The 19471-nt window shown below is 43.3% G+C and overlaps 1 protein-coding gene across 7 annotated transcripts in view; it reads right to left on the bottom strand.

The window, feature by feature from the left end:
- Positions 1–19471, bottom strand: part of Sash1 (SAM and SH3 domain containing 1) — a 291235-nt gene that overhangs the window by 20937 nt on the left and 250827 nt on the right. For 4 of the 7 annotated variants that reach the window (XM_058573608.1, XM_058573609.1, XM_046427351.2 and 1 more), the window contains 4 exons: positions 12696–12828; positions 7611–7957; positions 2265–2339; positions 689–832 (listed from right to left, as the gene is read on the bottom strand). In XM_058573608.1, coding sequence (XP_058429591.1) covers positions 689–832; positions 2265–2339; positions 7611–7957; positions 12696–12828 — 699 coding nt within the window. Of the gene's footprint in view, positions 1–688; positions 833–2264; positions 2340–7610; positions 7958–12695; positions 12829–12991; positions 13923–17499; positions 18636–18729; positions 19462–19471 lie in introns of those variants that run through there. The other 3 variants (XM_046427356.2, XM_046427354.2, XM_058573610.1) reach the window with 3 other exon arrangements.

The raw sequence follows: 19471 nt of genomic DNA, 5'->3' as shown, positions 1-19471 counted from the left end.
GCGGGTGGGGTGGTGCTTGGAAATCCAAAGGTCAAAATTACCTCAAGGCCCAGGCCCAGCTCTCCAAGTGTTTTTATTCTTTGAACCATGCAATTAAGACAGACACTGATCACGTTTCTGACAGTGAAAATTTTTAGAGCTAGGAAGAAAATCAATTCTGTGATCTCTTCACGGCTATAGATAGGCCCAGTTAGTAAATGCACCACCCCCCTTCTTCCCATGGAAGCCTCACATCTATCAAAGTCCCGTAGCCAGGAAGCATTTTCTGAGTTTCCTTTTCCGATTTGCTATGTGTTTCTAGAATAATCTGTGGTATGTCTAGAAAGTCTGCTGTCCAGGTATAGTTTTTGAGGTTGGACTCTGGTGAGAGCAATTTGTGTTCAAGTTTGCAATGCTTATTACACAAAACAACCATCTCTTCTTTACGTGGCTGTCTTTCCTCCTCTCTGGAGGCAGAAGGCAGGGCCTGTGTTTTATATTTCCAGCACACTGCACAGTGCATGGACAACCCTAAGTGCTGAATAAATGTTTTATGAATTGAGTGTCTACGTAAACAAAGCATGGTCCTATGGCAGGTTAGTGTCAAGGAATGCACACTTAGCACCATTTAAAAATCTCAGGTGGCTCAAACTCAGCTTTCCCTGTTTTCAGGAAGACCCAAGGGGCTTTCTGCTGGGTGGCCACATACCTGCTCAGAGACAGAGCTGCTGTATTTTTTAGACATTCTCTTCCTCATTGTTTCTTTCACTGATTTCACTTTTTTCCCAAGAGAGATGCGGGAGGCAGTGGGCGATTTGATGACTTCCTTGTACACAAAGTCTCCTTCTTTACCCTGTGAGACGAAACATAAATACTTTCAGTCTTGGAAAATGGAGCCCAGAAACAGGTTTTACTATCCAAACCATTAATATTCTAGCTTTCAGGAAAACACTGGCATTCCCTAGAATCTTGAAATTTTTCTTATGTTAACTCAATGCTGTTATTTATCTTTTCAATTAGAAATTAAAACCTACTAGAAGGCTTTTGTTTAAAATGGGATGTGAGTCACTTTTTATTTTATTAAATCTTAGTACATTCTTCTCTGATTATGATTTTTTTTCTATCATTTTAAACACACAGGGGAGCTCCGTTTCAATAGTACAGAGGGATTTACATGAACCAATGCCCATGTAATCACAGCAATGGGGGAGAAGGGAGGGCTGATACTATAGGATCATGCTAGGAAAGTGCTAAGGACACAGTGGTGGAAGCTCAGACATGAGAAACGCAACATCTGATTGGAGTTTTGTCACAGATGCTCCGTGTGGTCAATGCCTAGGAGTGCATAGATTTCCTTCCCTGAACAAATGGGATTGTGACCATCTCTCATTCTCTTTTTTTGCATTAGAAAATAAACTTACTCCAAGAAAGAAAAGAAAAATACTTTCTCTCATTTTTAAGAAAGATTGACTACATAAAAATTATTGGCTTATGAATCAATACAATTGGATATCCAAATAAAATAGTTTTATCTTCCAGGAAATTCTCATTCTGTATCTCACAGATGGGAATTTTAGCTGATAATTGAGCACAATGAATATAAAGCTGAAATTTTCATTTCATAGTTTCATAGCAATATACCTTAGGGACAAGCAAACTGCAGGTCAAACTTTAGGGGACAGAATTTTAATGCCACAGTGATGGGGTGGCCCTAGACCATGACCCACACGGCATGCTCATGGAGCCAGTGACCTTGGTGCTGAGGTGTTGGGCTTGCTTGGGTGCTAAGAAGACTGGGTTCGTTCTAGGGTACCCCACATCAGAAAGACCTAGGATAAGTAGAGACCTTGGGGGGCCATGCTCTATGCCACAGTCAGACTGCTCATTAGAAATGCCATCACCTACTGTCAGAACAGTCATGGGCCCCATTGGGTCTCACTACTTGTGTAGCTGTAGTTCTGTGCACCTGCAACTAGTGTAAAGAAAAGGTTTGTGGGTGCAAATGATGGGATCACAGAAGCCAGACTCATCTGGATTTGTTACTTGAGAAAAACTGGAAGCAAAGTCATTTAAGGAACTGAGCCCCTTTCAGGAAAGCCAGGGAGGCCAGAGGGGGTCATGATCCCCTCTTCCGTGTGGACAGTGCAGTGTCTTGAAGACAGGTGCAGGAGGGCTTCTTTTCAAACATGCTTTAGGATACTGAGCAAAACCCAGGGTCCATTATCAAACCCACCAACCACGTCATGTGGGATCTAACCTGTGGCTTTCCTCTGGTGTCTACTCACCATGGGATCAGTGGCGTTACTGCCCACGTGCAGAGAACGATTTGTCAGGTCAAATCCTCCAAAACTGCAAGTTCTCTGTGAAAAGGAGGGGGCAGGGCAGAATAAACCAGTTATGCTAAGTCAGCTGAGCACAAGCCCACACACGTGCCTTCTGTGGGACATCTCTGAATCACAAATACGGTACAGGATGAAAAGAGGAAACAAGAAATGATGAGGAGAAAAAAAAAAACAAAACACATGATTCATGTCATAAGAGAACTCCACTTACTTTGCCTTTCACACACCCTTGGCCCCCTGCCTGCACCCAAAGTCTAAATCCCCGAAACATGCAAAAGATAACTAGATTTTTTTTTTTTTTTTAACAAAAAACTTGCCATAAATTTAGTGCTGTTAGGATTCCCTGATCTCAACACAGAACTTCCCCTTCCAATTCCCTTAACATCAGCTATGAACATCAGTGACAATAAAGGCATATCACTTAGTGGTCCAGAAAACAGGTCTGCAGTCCTTTGCTGCACTACTGGGAGCAGGCTTTCCTAAAAGGCTTGTTTTAAGTTTAAACGCTGAAAAGGAGAAGGGGGTTATGGTAGTCCAAACAGGCCAAAATTACTCATCAAGGCTTCCCTATCCTAGCCAAAAACGCTGCTAACTTTCCCATCTAACTGCCCAGCTTAATTAATTCTAGCCCCTTTCTCACAGTGGATGAAGCAGAGAGAGAAAGCTCGCTCGGTGACTGTCTTGGACCACATTCTTTAATTTCAACAGGAAATATGTTGATTTTATAAAAAAGGGTGAAAACTTTCATCCTTTTTGTTAGTTTCAAACTTCTTGGAACTGGCTTATATTTCAGTGACTTAGTATTTCCAGAAATTAGGTCAGATTTCCGTTGTTTTTTTCTAGCAAAAGCCACTCAATAACCACTCCTGCTGCCCCCATCCCCAAACACACTATTTTTTGTTGTGACTAATGATTTTTTTTTAAAGCAGTGAACCATAAAAACTGAATAGTGGATTTGGGCTCCAATATTTTGTATTACCTGTTTCTTAGAAAACTCTAGTTAACAGCTATTAAATGGAAGAAATGAACAGGAAAGTACAATGCATCTTACAAACATTGCCTATTTAATATAAATATATTTTAGTCATGTAAAATTTACCACACTGAGAAAACAGAAGCATCCTGGGAAGGAAAATGACTTGGTTTTTGAAATTTCACAGAGGAAGACCCAAGTTCTGGTCTGGTCACTTATTGCTGTGTGTCCACAGGTCAACTACTAGAACTCTCCAAGTTTTTAATTCTGCATTTAGTGAAAAATATTTACATCACATATTTGAAGATCCCTAGCACACTGCCTGGCATGAAGCAGACCCTCTATGAATGCTGGTGTCCCCGTTTACTTCATTATGGCCATGCTGAGCACTTGGTAGCCTTTCCTGACTACTGTGATGCTGAAGTTCAGGCTTTGTCAATATCATAAATCATACAAAAATCATAAATCATAGCAATATCATAAATATGCAAATAAAGGGCTGGAGCTCCATTCAGGGCCTTATAATCTGAGAGCTCAATTGTAACACCAGAGCATGCCAGGAACAGGTCACAACAAGAGAGGTAGCTGTTGTGGCATAAGGCAGGGTAGAAAGAGCAAGGCATTTGGGGATAACTAACATTTAGAATGCCACAGAACAGTTTTTCTTCAGCAGAATCATTGCTGATAAAAAAAAAAAATCTACTACCAACTTGCTTTCCAGTGATGTAAATTTAATTTTGTTAAATATTAGTCAACCTGACTTCCTTTTCACTCAACTAGACTTCTGTCTAGTTCAAAAAAAGGAGAGAGAACTCTCTGTGCAAAGACAGCCACCAAATAACCCAACTGGGAAGTAGCACGATGATCACTTCTCAAAGCAAATTTTTTAACATTAACTTTCCATTCTGGTTTATAATGCCACATCAGTTTTCTCTTTTTTGCAAAGGCAGCGACTTTACTCAGTTCCTTTCCTGTGACTCAGGGTTTCACAGACACAGTATGGCGCCCAGATGCCTGATTACTTTATGGCTTTTGCACGTCCCTGCTCTAAATGACATCGTCTGCAACCCTTGAGCCCAGCATGTTATTTCTGATGCATATGAAATAACTGACAAAGAATTCATGTGGAAATGATGACTGCAGTAAATTAGAAGCTCATTTAGATTTTCTATACACCAGTTGTATGCATTTATGCCTAAAATAAAAAGCTGAAAGAATGGGCTGGTTTGCTTCACCACCAACTAAAATTCCTCCCAGTGATACACTGAGATATCTGAAACACTGCTGCTCTTATCAATGGAGAACTGACAAAAATATAACAATAAACATTGCTTGAATGAATCTCCAACTTCTTCTAATAAGATCAAGTAGTCCTCGAAGCAGCCCCCTTCAAAAGAGAAAATGAATTGTAAAGAGAATACAAGAAGAAAAATAAAACCATCTTTGACTTTGGCCATCTAAATAAATTTAAGTGGTTTTATTTGGCTTATAATCTCTAGTATAGATAATTATAAAACATTTTAGATAGATGCTTGGGATGAGGAGAGCTAGTCAATGGGATGGTCATGCAGTTGAAAACATGTTTTGGAGGCTGAATTTAAAATGGATAAAACTCCAAAATGTCATGCATGTCTGTTCTTCCAAACAAAAACTGAATGACCAAATAAAAAGGAAGACATGTGACCATTTCCAGTGAATACAAAGCATTACCATTTCCCTGAGGTTTCATCAAGCATATATGGCATTTTTGAAAGGCAAAAAAGATCAAGGCTAAAGATTAAAGGAAACTGTGCACTCTGGGAAAAATGAAGGAAGTATATGGCAAGGAGAATGGAAAAGAACATTTCAAATGAAAGAAGCAAAGAAATAAGAATGATCCTTTACAAAAACAAAGCCCCAAGGCTGGGGGTGTAGCCCAACGACAGAGCGCCTGCCTAGCATGCACAAGGCTCTGGGTTCCATCTCCTGCAGGAAAAAGAAAAAAAGCACCTTCTATTGTGAAAACACATATTCTCTCTTACATTCTCTGCATTAAAATGATCCAGTACTGCCTCAAGTTCATAGCATTTTAAAAATACCCAGCTCAGACTGATAATTGGGACAAAGATTACACAGCACCATCTTGGTGGGGGATGCTCAGAGACAAGCTAGCCCCGATGTTCATTCTCAAAGTCAGTGAAATTGATCGTTGGCCCACAATATTAATTAACACAAATCTCAGAAATATAATTTCTTGAGAGACAGACCTGATCAAGTTCTATTATTAATCTGGCAATAAATGAGAGGCTCATGAGCAACTCAAGCTGCTCAAACTGGATAAATTCTCAGTACTATATACTTTAAACTCACAAGAGATGAGTCATCAATTAATAAGTGGCTTTGTTCCTTTGAGGTTTTATATAAGTATATATAGAGTAATCACACACACACACATACACACACAAAAGTATTTTATAAAAGATCTGTGGGTCAGAGTAGACCAGAGGCTGAATGAGTGACAAAAGACAACTCTGTTATTTCAAAACAAAACCAACAAAAACTGTTGCCATGATGGAGAAAGAGCCAGAAGAAAAGCTTTTGCTACAGGACTAATAGTATTAAAAGTGTTGCAAGAAGCATACAAATGTGAAAAGATAGAAAATAAGATCTAGGAAGAAAGTCAATGCATGTGAGAAGAGTTGGAAAACCCAAGGGTGAGGAAGGATCCAAGATCCTTTCAGAACAGAGAAGGTCATTTTAAGGATGGCATTGACCAATCAGTCTTCATTTTCACAAAAGCAGAACTTGACTGAATGAATTTAAATTACAGTAATCGTCTGGGGAAGAACGTCCTATTCATGAATGTGAAGGAACCCTGGGAAAAGCCACCATCGAAGCATATCCTGCTGTAAAGGTTCTTTCAGACCTTTCAAAGGGGCCTGGAGCCAACAGCCCGGGTGGATTAAGCAAGGTGCCAGAGGACAGCAGTGCCAGTTCCTCCTCCCTCTGTGCCATTTCACATGAGCCATTGTGCAAGCTCAAAGTGAGGTGGTAATTCCAGGGGAAAAAATATCTATATTCTGAAGTTCAAAGTCATTCATGCCCAGAAAATAAATTGTACTAGGTCTCTCTGACCTTTCAGTATTAAACTTGAAAACCCATTTTATTATTTGGACTTGATTCCTCATTATGTACGGAAGAGTCTATGTGGCATTGGAAGGCTTTACCAAACATCAGTTCTTCTGTTTAACAAGATAAGAATGCTAAATAGACTTGAGTAAAGCAAAAGTGCTCAAATTCACTTTTTCCCCTGTTGGATTTCAGAACTCACCACCCGCACCTACAAATAAGAGAGATGGGCTTCATAAAGATTTCCAATCACCAATGGGTGGGCTGTGTTGATGGCAAAATTTCCAAGAGCCCGTGCCTATTGTTTTCATGAACTGAAAGAGTCAGCCTGCCTTTCGAGGGCCAACTGTCCTTGTGTTTTGAATCAGTTTCTTTGAGGTCAAGTGACATGATGGCTGGGGATCCGGAAGGCCACTCCTACAAGGCAGCCCGGCCCCACCCCTGTACCCTGGATGCCCTTCTGGGCATCAGCCTCAGGACTGCATTTTAATTAAACATCCAACAGCCTCCCTTGGGCCACAGGAGAAATGGAAAGGGAGAAGAAAGCCACCAGGGACTGAGAGCAACTTAGGAACTGGAGGTGATGGAGTGATGGACCCTGAAGGAATGAGGGGAAGAGAAGGGGAAGAAGCCAGTCTCCAGAAAAAGAAAGGCCATACTGCCTGACTGCACCTCACGGAAATGACAAGGCTGTCCTCACGACCGTCGTGGAGACTCACAGACTTCTGGTGGATTCTCAAGAGAACCCTTTTAGTACAGCGGTCCACTGTGGCAGCCCACTTGCGCTTCGCCTCCTCATCCTCCTCCAGCAAGCACCGCCTCAGGTCCTGCTTCTCGGCCTTGCTCAGGGTCCTGTCTGAGGCGGGCCGCACTAGCTGGGTCAGGTTCAGATGGCTGTACAGACTCCGCTCCACCACGTAGGTGACATTGAACTCGCTGACCGAGGCGCGCCCGCGCACCCTTCTGCCCGGGAAGCCGCAGCTGCCGCCCCCTTTGGGCTTCGGCCGGGGCAGCTGCAGGTCGCAGGTGGTGCCGTTCACGCCTTTTCGGGAGGGACGCTGACAGAGAAAAGCTCTGGAACAGGAATAATTAGTATCCGTTTTCTTCAAGCGGATTTGCTTGCGGACACTCTGAACCTCCTCTAGGGACACCAGAAAGTGGTGCCGGCGGCGGTGGCTGTCATAGAAGAAAACACCGTCCGTACTTACCCCGTGGCTCAGGGACCCCAGGCCCTTCTTCATCTCCCCCTCGGTGAGAGAGCGCGACACTTTCTGGGCTTTTTCTTCTTCGGGATAGGAGAAGAACGTCCCCATCTTCTTGGGGGGCTTAATCAGGCCCCGACTCTCTCCTTTGCTGAAGGTTTTGACCAGCTTCCGGCCAGCTCCCCAGGTGTCCAGGCTGCTGGACGATGGGGACGTGGTGATAGAGTCTGAGTCATCTTCAGGAGGCTTCTCAGGAGAGCCATCGAAGAAAAAAGGCTTCTTGTGCACTCCAGAGTACAGGGCGGATCTTTCATCCAGGACCGGGGAGCTCTCCAGCGCATGCTCCTCCCCACCTGGAGGGAAACCAACACAGCCCCTGAGAGCAAGCCTCTGCTTTCCCCCACGAGCTTTCCTTCACCTCCCTCCCTCCCTCCCACAAGCTAGGTCCACAGTGGTCCACAGTGATCACAGCTCTCCCCGCCCATACCATGACTCTTCATAAACACCCCCCCCCACACATTTTAAATATGCATATAACAAAGAAAAATGATCACACCGTGCAAACGTGTGGTCTCATACAAGCTTACTGTTAAAGGTGGGGATGTGTTTGCTTCTCCTTCTCTAAGAAATTCTGTAGACCAAACATCTGCACAGATCTACTAAAAATGCCGTTTGCAAAATCCAAGCCAATCATTTTCATGACACACTTTCCCATTTCTAGACAATCACCTCCCCAGTTTAAGGGCAACCCTCAGAAGGTGGGAATCAGTCTTTCCCCTTTCTGAAAGGCCCTCCTTTAGGTTGGCTCTGATGGCTTTTTATAGTTGGAGCCTGATGAATGCCATGTGGCTGACAGTGATTTTTTTTTTTTCTTTTATTGGTACATATGCCATTTAAGTGATTAAATCTCCAAGAAATTTGGGGTGGGGAAACACCATCAAGGGTTATATCTTGCAAATGTGGTTGAAAAATGGTCTTCAGCTGACTGGCCGAACACAAAAAGTTAGGGAACTGGGTGATCCCAGCTAGATATTCCCATCCACTCAGACCCTGCTGAAGCAGGGCATTTAAGGGCCCTGACACGCAGGCAGCTCTAGCGAGTGTTCCACTTTGTCTAAAGGATTCCAGCCCATGAAGCCCTCGCTGGAGCCAGGTAGCAAGCCAAGCCCTCTGGAGTCCAGTGGAAAGGCTTGGACTTGCTGGCAGGAAAGCCGAGTTCTTTTCTGCATGTGTTATGTGAACAGATGTGAGGAAAGAAGTAGGTCAAGCTGTGGGTGTAGCGATCCCAACTGGCTGTGTCCCTCGAATTATAAGGAAATGCTGGAGCTTTGCAGCTTTCTGCCAGCTGAATAGTGAACAGGAAAAAATACAAAGTTCCTTGGAACAGAAGGACAGCATTAAATATGCCAGCTGGGATGAGGGTGCTAGTGCCTGGTTAAATGTCAAGAGAAAAAGGGACAGGAATGCTCCCTTAGAGAGAGGGAGAGGGAGAGGGAGAGGTGTGTGTGTGTGTGTGTGTGTGTGTGTGTGTGTGATCACAATGGTACCAGTCCTTTCAAATTCTAAAAACTGCTACTTTTCCCAATTGATGGTAATTATTGTTACAAACATACAAGGAAGGAAAAAAAAACTGCTATTAAATTTTATCCAAAATGGACTTTGTGTTCACATCCAGGAGATGGTAGTAGAGAAGGGAGGGAAGCAGGGAAGGAGACTCAACTATGTCTAGCACAAAGTTCACTGAAGAATTGTTCAGGGATCTTTTAGGGAAACTTAAAGAAACATCTGAGCCAGGACTGCAGGCACAGCCTGGTGACAGAGACAGCGCAACAGAGAACTGTTTTAAAGAACCCAAACCTGGGTGTAGTTTTGGTAAAGCCCAGGTGTCTCAGGATATGCAGAAGCTCTCAGCAACCTACAGGAGATTGGGGGAGACCAGGTTGGTCTAACCTGGATTTGTGAAGGACCTGTCACTCAGCAGTGGTCTGAATATTTTCTGGACTGGGTTTAAGGTTGTCATCAGAGATTCCAATACTTGTGTGTCACAGTTGAGTCTGGTACCAGCTGGAGCACACATGACATGTGTGGCTCTATGTTTTGGGTTCTGGAAAGTTGGAGCCTGGTAAGAACTTGGGAGAAAATGTGGCAAATGCCTCTGAAGAGGCTGCGTCCTGTGCTTGCCCTGAGTGCAGGCCATGTGCAATGCAGACTCTGGGCAACCTGAACTCCCAGCCTTGATTTGGACTCCTTGGAGTTAAAGCATTACTTCCTCTATCCTGCTCTGACTTAAAGGTACAAGTGTCTTCTTAGCAGAATGACACTCGAATATGGAAAGAGATTTTTTTTTTGTTGTTTTAGTTGTAGTTGGACACAAGACCTTTATTTTATTAATTTATTTTTATGTGGTGCTGAGGATGGAACCCAGTGCCTTGTATGTGCTAGGCGAGTGCGCTACCATGGAGCCACAACCCCAGCCCTGGAAAGGAGATTTTGACAGGAGGATATGGGGTAACTTAACACTAAGGACACAGCTTTGTGCTCTGGATTCTGGCTCCAGTTCTGCCACTCACCAGCTCCATGACCTTGGATTACTTTTGTGTAATAATGCCTACCTATCTTTACATAATATCCCCAACATGGATGTTGTGAGGATAACATTTAAAGAAAAGAGACACATGAAGCTACTTTTGAAGCTGGACAGGAGGAATGTCAGTTCTATGGACAAGACACAGAAGTGGGCAGATGACAGTAGCCACTGTGGCCCGTGTTAAATACTGTCCAAGGCCATGCATGCCAGGTTATGGATTCGACACTCAAGTTAGGCAGGGGAAACTGAGTGAAGAGCTGTTAACTATCTTGGCTTTCGAGTGGAGACACTGAGGAGTCAGGCTGCCTGGACTCAATTCTGGACCTTTTGCTGTCTGGCTGAGTGGGAGACCTCGAGTAAATTACTTAGCCTTTTTTGTGTCTCAGTTTCCTTACTTGTCAAATGAGGATGGCACACGTACCTGCCTTTGGTGGGTATTCTAAGGATGACATACTAAAAGACAACATAAAATGGAAAGTGCTGGGCACATAGAATGCTCTTGGTGAAGGACAATTATTATTCAGACAACTTAGTACTGGCACAGGCATGCAGGGAAACAGTGACAGGATCAGCTCTTTGAGTCCAAAGGTTTTGAAGAAGAGGGGTTATAAGGAACATGGGTCCTAAATTCTTTTGCCAAAGAGGAGCCTCAGAGAGTTCCATCATGCCAGTGCTAGAGGGAGTTCCAGAGCAGCAGGGGGTTGGGGGCAGCCCAAAGCAGACACCCTGAGTGCCACACACACCTGGTGCCTCTCCGGGTGATATGGACAAGCTGTGGGACTTACAACTTAAGCTCATCCAGTCTATCTTCCATCTGTGAAGCCTCATTCACACCCAGAGGTCCGTGCAGTGATTACTTTTTTACCCTCTAGTTACAAATCTTTGGATGTTATTTTCCTTTTTTTCAACGAGGCCGCTCAGAGATAGCTGAATTGATTTATTCTGGCATAAATATACAAATCAAGGCATCTCTGTATGTTTAAAATGGTACTCTAGTGTGAAGGCTGCCCCAAGACACTTGACTATTACACACGAAGGGCCTCTAAGGGTGGTGGGCCCAGTTTGGGTACTTCATCCATTTTATTTATGGATAAAGCCCCACCAATTTATGATAGCTGGAATTTGACTTTGGCAAGTGTGTATGAAGCTTGTTTTAAAATGTGCCCTCAGAATTACACTTGGAAACTCCATATGGTTATCCCAGCAGTACCAAGCAGTGCTTCTGTGTGGTTCCACGGGACCTACCATGGCCTGAGGAAATCAGGGTGTGTCCCACCCTATGGGAACCAGAGCTGACAGGCAGGATTGAAACATCCAAAAATCAACATTTTCCTCAAATGTAAACAGAATTACTGTGCAAAAAAGACACCCAGATGCAACCCTGGAATCAAAGACAACTCCAAGTTTATAAAACCAGCCATAAAGCTGATCTCTCTCTCACTGGCTCCCCTCTTCTCCTTCTAACCTCCATTCTTCCACAGGACCCCCCTCCTCCTCAGTACTATTTTAGATGATTTAAACCAACAAATAATAACAAACAAAATTAAAAAGCATCAGTAATAACAAACTCTTATCTTTGCAAATAAGGGGAAATACAGTTCCCTGCATGGCTTGATTTTATTTACATAGAACAAGAAGGCCTCTACAATCATACTTTTGAAACCTACATGTTAAAATTTTGAAATTCCTCATAATGTAGATGTGACATTTTAACAAGTGATGTGGGCTTTTTAGTTTGTTTGTTTGTTTACTATCATTTTCAAACAAGAAATTCTTTTATTTGTTCTTTTTGGGGAGAATTTTTACAAGATGCTGCAAATGCATATTACTAAAAAGGGAGATGAATAAGGCTGAGATTTAAACTGTCATAATTGCAATTCAAAGGTTAACTGTTCAGGACAGTAAAGCCCAGCTGGGCTCTCTCTTGACATTACTGCTTCATCTTAGAAGTCTGTAATACTGCTCTTAAAGATCCCCTCAGAACTGAAGGTCCTTAAAACCCTATTTCAATTGAGACTTGACATTGTTTACCAGAGTACAAATCACCCCTCAGAGATTCAAAGGGACATTAAGTGCCTTGATGGTTAGATGTTTGTTCAAGACAGATGTACTATCTATCAAATTTGGACTAAAATCACTGAGCAAGAACTACAAACCTTTTTGGAAGTAGAGGCTTATGCTAAGAAGTTGCAAGGTTTATATAAAATGGTACAGACTCGTAATTAAAGCTATACCACACTTGAGAGAATTTCACTGTTACATAATGCCATTTCCCATGTTTGTCACATTTAAATTACTGAGCCCCTGAAATACTCAACCCAGGGCTCGGGGCTCCTCCCTTCCACAACAGGGAGAGCATCCCCCTGCTAATGAGCAGACTCGATTCCGTCAGCCTTGGGCCAGAGCTCAATCCATTTTCCACTTGAAATCATACTGTTTCTACTGAAAAACTGACCCCAAGTGACTTCTTTCGGAATAACCAGGGTGGAGTTGGCTTTTTTTACCTTCAGTGCTGGGCTTTTTCATATCTTCCACCCTAATTAGTTTCTTTCTGACTCTGCGAGTGGAGTTGACCAGCTTGTGTAACCTCTTAAACTTCACCGACTCCTCAGTCTCATCATCCGATTGTTCTCTTGACTGGCAAAGAAACAGAGGAAAAATTAATCAGATAATTGCTCCAGAGCCTTGCTCTTGCATCTGGGTATAGCTGGCCTTCCTATTAGCCGGCACCTGGGCAGTTCTGCTGCCAAACTTGGGGCACCAACAGATTTGTCCGATAGGTTTACACAGCAGCACGTACCATCTTAAGGTCTAATTTGGAGTAGAATTAAGTCCTGGGCATGAAGCACACACCCTTGCCCTTGAATGGCACACAGGACATTTATCTCATCAGACTAGTTCCCTGTCTCTAAAAGAGACAGGACCTCTCCGCAGGACTCTCTCCGAGCTGGCCCTATAATTCCAGTTACACTGCTGCGGTTTGGGCCGGGCTCTCCTCTGTCTGGCCCATCAGGACTTGCTGTTGAACGTGGTCATCAACTACTTCTCCAAACCAAAATTCTGTTGACTTTTTCCAGTCCTCCCCCGAAAATCAAAAACAGCAGGCAGGAAAGGGGAAGCAGTGCAGAACCTCCTCCTGTCCGATTTGTCAGGACGGATGCCACATCACAGCCATTCCTTTCGCCTCCCGGCTCCTTCGGGGGGCTCACAAGTCGAGGATGAGGACAGCCTGCATTCCTCCAAGGGAGGCAAGGGAAAGGGCTGACCTTTTCCGCCATAGAGTCCAGTCCATATTCCCCAGCATCCCATCCCGCCTTGCAGAGATCCAAGTATGTTCTGGCCCAGCTGTTTTCCCTCAAGTATCAAACATTACAGAGAGAGAGAGAGAGAGAGAGAATGAGAATGAGAATTCTCTCTCTGCAGCAGTGACCCAGGCTAAAAACAATCCTTTCCTTGTGAACAAAATGAGGGTTTCATTTCCAAGTCCGCTCCAACATTCAATATGCAGCTTCCTCTGCTGTATCTATTCAAAATGAGGAAAAGCCAAAGAAATTTCCCACTAACAGTGTGCTGCATGGCTCGGTGCTTGGGCTGTGCTGGGAGCTCAGCCTCAGCACACCCTGGAGACCAGCAAGCATCCAGCTAATCCTGCACATCCTGACAGCAGCCTTCCCTCCACGTCCTCAAACTCGGTTCACCAAATGGTCGAAATGACTCAAACCAAAAAACAAAACAAAAACAAACCACATATCTGAATGCAATGTGAATGAGGGGACTTTTAGCCTAAGAAAAGCTCTCATTAATCCCAATTTTATAGATGATGAGATAGGGAAGCAGGAGTTAGCAGAGGACAGCTAACTCTTGTTAGGGAAGATTCCATCAATGACTGAGGCATAACAACAGTGCAGGCTGTTAAGTGCACAAATATTTTCTTAGCACTCTGGCCCACTCTATGGGATAAACACCACCACTTTCCTGGCCTTGGTCCGTCCTTGGAGCTCACAGCATAGCATCATGGTACTTTCTCCCTCCTAACCACTAATGATTAATTATCATAAACCTATCAGCAAGTCTTCCCTTCTGTGAGGTTTATCAACATCTATGTCCAATTTCTTCCAAATTCCTAGATAAAACAGCATGTATAGGTTTCAAAATTAAAGTTCACTACTGGCTACCTGGCCCAGAAGAATGGAAACTGGATCCCCAGGTAACTGAGAAGGTTGGTTATTTTGGATGCTGACAATTAGGCTTGGTACATTAGGCTAAAACTTAAGAGGTAAAAAATTAAAATAATACATGTAACCAAATAACATATTTATACTGTCATATTTGAATTTCAGTTTTACTTGGTTGAAACATTGATATATGATGAAATGGTCAGAGTGGTCAACCAGAGGAATGAGAACCCAGTGAACCCTTGCTCTGGGTAATTGGCACCTGAAGAGCCCAGGGTACATGGAATTACGCAGAAACATGTGACAACATTGTGCCTGGTGATGCAGCTTGAATGCCAAGCAATTCCAGCAGAAGCAGCAACTGTGCATGCCAGAAAGTCTCTGATCATACCCAAGAGAGAAGCCCAGGACATGTTGTTAACCCTCGCCTTAAAAATACTGGAATCAGTTGAAAATGAAATAAGCAGAGTGTGCTCATGATCAAGATACAGGAAGCTGTATTACCTGCCCCAAATCTGTAACTAACACATAGGTTGCACCTGGCTGTTGGTTGTTTTAGTTGGTGGTTTGTATGAATGAATGGATGGGGCATATGAGGAAGTGAAAAAAAATGGGATACAGAAATTAGTAATACAAAATCCGTAGTCTGCAAAGACACAAATCATCTGCAGGGGAGACGCTTTAGACAGAACCTTCCAGGGAGAAATCTAAACAGTTCCACCAGGACAACAGACATCCAGGCAATGCCCACCACAAAGCCCCGCTCTCCCCTGCCCAGATCCACTGTGGTGAGAAAGAACATAGTCCAGGTACTTAGTTAATTGCTTTCACATGCTTCATCCACTTTTTGAGAAATGTAAGCTCTTTAGAACATTGAAATGATGCTTTTCTATTTTTCTGAAGAAGAAGAACAAGGTGGTAATTTTGGAGGTGCTTGCCATTGAGAAATCACAAACCATGGCAACTATCAATTTCCTTTGCATTATCATGTTTTGGACTTGACAAGATTGATGCAGCAAAATTTATATGAAGAAGAATGTAAGATGAAACTCAAGTCATTCAAGATACATATAGTATGTTTTCTCTTTAAATAAGAAATTTCCTCTTAAGTCAGCCTGTAAGTTCAAAGATGCTTTTGATTGATGGAGACTCGCATCCTCCTGAATTCTCAGGAAAAATGTTGTGACATATTTTAACATAAAGATTTTGTAAAAAGCTGCATTTCTCCTAAACTGGGCAGTGAAGCATGAATGCTTCATGTAATATTTCAAATAACCATGTGCCACTTCTCGGCTGCTGAAAATAGCTATCATACATACATTTTTTTTTAAATTTAGGAAATATACTACCCAGGATAGGAGTTTCAGAATGTTTTAAATTAAGAAACACAAAATAAATATATATGTATATAAATTTTAAATTAAAATGTTATAAATAAATATTAAAAATTAATATTCCCACCTGAAGAAACTTTGTGAAAGATAAAGGAAATCTGCACGTATATAAGATAAATGATTCTAAGGAACAGGATAGGAACAACAGATTTTAAATAAACCAAAGTGAAAAAATATTCACACATATTCAACCATGAGATGGTAGTATCTCCTTTCCCTGAGTCAGAGTTTACTAAAGTTTACTAAAAGAAATTTTAATTTTATCACCAATAAACAAGAGCGTGGACTCAGCTGTCTGTATACCTCCCCACCCCAAACCTTCAAGAGAAAAAGGCATCTTATTCCTCCCAAAGGATGTGGGATAAAAGTGGCTGCACAGTATTGTAAATAGAAACATTTGATTTCTAGCCTCTCTACTGCAGATTTTTCCACCAGAAAGCCCATATGGCTCAACTTTTAATTACTTTGGCTAATGCTATATGTAGTAATTCTGTGGTGAATGCTTAAGTGTTTCATTTCTGGTTTCCATAGCAACATTACATCAGATTGCAGACAGCTGGCTCCACAGTTTTTAACCATAACAAATTGACCAAGCCAAGGCACAAAACTATAGCTGCTTTAAAGAGATAGTACACCATTTGGCTGCCAGGACTCTGAATGGGGAACCTTTGGGGCCATTTGGCTCGAGAAGGAGGGTGGAGCCTCCTTCCTCCCCAGCTTCTTTTGGAACAAGTGCATCCTTGACACATCTGCGATGTTCTAATGGGAAAGCCATGGAGCCAGCGTGGAGAACTTTTATAACACAGCTACATGCAGGATGATCAGAAAAGGGAAACAAAATTAATCACATCTGTAACTAGGAAGATTTGTATCCTGGAGCACAGTGAAAGCATCCCCTTACTGCTGAGAGGAAGCCTGTCACTGCTGCTGAAACATACTTCACTGGACCCTATGACAAACGCTTCTCGAAACTATGATTGTGGAATAAATGCTTCCACAAAGCCACATGGCACAGGAGAAATCAATGTGCCGGAATAAAGGTTAAACCAGACTTGCTAGGAACTTTTTAGATCCTTCCAGGGACCACTTGAGACCATGCTGAGCACAGGATTATAAACCCTGCCCTTTCCAGACTCATTCGCTCAGCTTACCTCTCCTGCTCCAAACCCGCAACACGCTGTCACAATTAACACCCAGACTAAGTCAACTTATCTCCCCTAGTGCCTCATAACACTGTAAGATAAATAAGCATTTCTAAGAATAATTTTCAAATTGCAAATACACTTGCTTGTAAGACACAACGGTTTCTTTTTAAACTAGCATACATCAGACATAGACCCTTCATCTTCCTATGTGCATATTGTCTCGGCATTAAAGTGAAGAGAAGAAAACCCATCAGTTGTAAACTTATGAAAATAACAATGTACAGTGCTGTCTGAATTCAAGTCTGCCACACGAAAAGCCAGCACAGCTCACAAATGAGCTCCTATCCGTGCATGCTATTTCTCTCCCATTCTCAAAATAATATTTACTATTCTCCAAAAGCCATTCACGGCCATGGGGGGAAGACTGCAGGGCAAGAACGCTCCGGGTTACGGGCAGCAAAGTAAGCAGAGAAGGACAAATCGAGAGGGATTTAAGGAGAAAAGAAAGACACATCAAGGGAACAATCAAAAAGCTTTTTCTTGATGCAAAGAGAAAAAGTTTGCCTTTCTCATGAGAGGCATTCAGCGACTTACCGGCTTCGGCATTTAGCAGGAGTGTAAGGGGCCGTTTCGAAAAGGTCCAGCACCCCCGCCCCCTCCCCACTTGGAGACCTGCTCCCTCTAGATCCTTTAAGTCTGTAATCTCAAAGTCAGGATCGGGTGCTCCTCGAACATGTTCTCTGCAGTTACATGATCAGGCAGCCTCCACCGTCACAGCCCAACATCCGAAGAAGAAGAAAGTTAAGACACTGGATTCAATTAGCCTCTCTGCCTGCTGCCCGATTCCCCAGTCGCTTGCTAACTGCATAAGTTGTAAGAAAGGCATAAGTCATCAGCTCTAAGCAAATCTCCTATTCACCACAAGGAAAAAAGGGAGTGTTGTGCACGGCCAACAATCCCTGTTTTCACTGAGGAAGGCTCTCTGACCTCCTGCTGGCCTCCAGTTCCTTAATTGCTGTCTATGGAATTCCAGAGAAAGAAAGAAAGAACGCGAGAATCTGAGCAAATCCAGGACAAGGACTAGCCCTTAAGAGTGACTGAACTTAAAAAAAAAGACCTTTTTTTTACAGATATTCTTCCAATCCTTTCCTGAAGGGAGTGGTCTCAATTGAAAATAGACACCTTCCAGGGGCTATTTTGGAAATTACTGAATTAAAACTTGTGATTTTGGTTTTTTCCCAGAGCTGTCACTTTCTCTCTCCTCGCTCCTTTTGCTATTTTAACCACAAGAGTAAAATGTAGGATGTTTCCCCGTCACTGAGGCTTCTAAAACTGTCTCCCCAAATTGCTTCGATGATTGTTTCAGGGCAGCCGAGTTCTCTGGCATTCTAGAAGCATGAGCCTGGGGACTGTGTCACAAAATGACCGTTTAATTTTCTCAGGGGTCTCTGGGGAGCACCAGGCACATGCTGTAACTTACACAGAGCATCGTCTAAACAACACAGGACTGAAAACCCCATATAAAGTCTCCATGACGAGAGCTGCGAGTCGTGTCTATCTTTCCAGGGCTGAATCCATTCAGTCGGTCAGTCATTTATTCCCAGCGCACAGTTGGAGCTAGCAGCCGCTCTCATTGTGTGGGACTTTATGTATTATGCATGGGCCCATCTCTTTGTAGGACGCTGCAGAACACAATGAGTACTAATGACCACCTCTCCTTAGAAAACAGAAGGTTAGATAGGGAGGGGGTCCAGAGTTTGCCTAAACTAAGAAAAAGAGAGGACACTGGAATCCATAGCTCCCGAGTGGAAGGTCACGGTTTACCTTGCAGAGATCCCAGGTTCTGGAGCAGACTGCCAGCACTCCCTCCCCCTCTCCTGGGCCTGGCCTGCCTGTCTTCCCTGGCTGGCTGGCCTCAGTCACTCTTTGGCAAGAACTGCATCAACCCTGTGCTCCCCCAAGTCTTCTGCCCCAGAACTGTCTCCTCCCATCTTTCATGGAACTTCCTCTTCTTCCTCCTGTTAGGGTTCTCCACAGCTTCCCTATATGGCCTATATACTTCCCTATACTGCCTGTACGACAAACTGCTTCTTCCACACGCTCTTTGGTTTATGAACTCCCTTTCCCACAGCCAGCTCAGGGACCACATGTTCCGCAAACCAAACCGTGGCAGGGACTTTTCCAGTGCTGTGCTTCCAAAGGTGAGAATTTACCAAATGCCCACCATTCCCAGGTACTGTGCTAAGGGCTCATATGCATGACCCCATTTCACAGGACGGCAGGGGAGAATTTGGAAATTTGTGGGTTTGCCCCCCACCTTACTCTATGTTGACAAGGATTTTCTTCACCCAGAGTGCCTTAAAATTGTCAGAAGAAGCCCCAATTGAATTTTCTCCTTATGTGGGAGAAATAACAAAATGAGAATGCCCCAGTAAGAGTGGGGTCAAAGGAAGAGGATCAGTCCTGGGTCTCCTGAGACAGAACAACCCGGTTTCATTTCTAAATCTTCCAGCAAATCATGTTACTTCTAGGGGTCCAAGGACTCATCCATGAGTGACTTAACATA

Source organism: Marmota monax, unplaced genomic scaffold (genome assembly GCF_021218885.2).
Source record: "Marmota monax isolate L192 unplaced genomic scaffold, Marmota_monax_Labrador192_F-V1.1 WCK01_AAM20220418_F8-fsc00114, whole genome shotgun sequence".
NCBI lineage: Eukaryota > Metazoa > Chordata > Mammalia > Rodentia > Sciuridae > Marmota > Marmota monax.
This window is presented reverse-complemented; position numbering and strand designations above follow the sequence as displayed.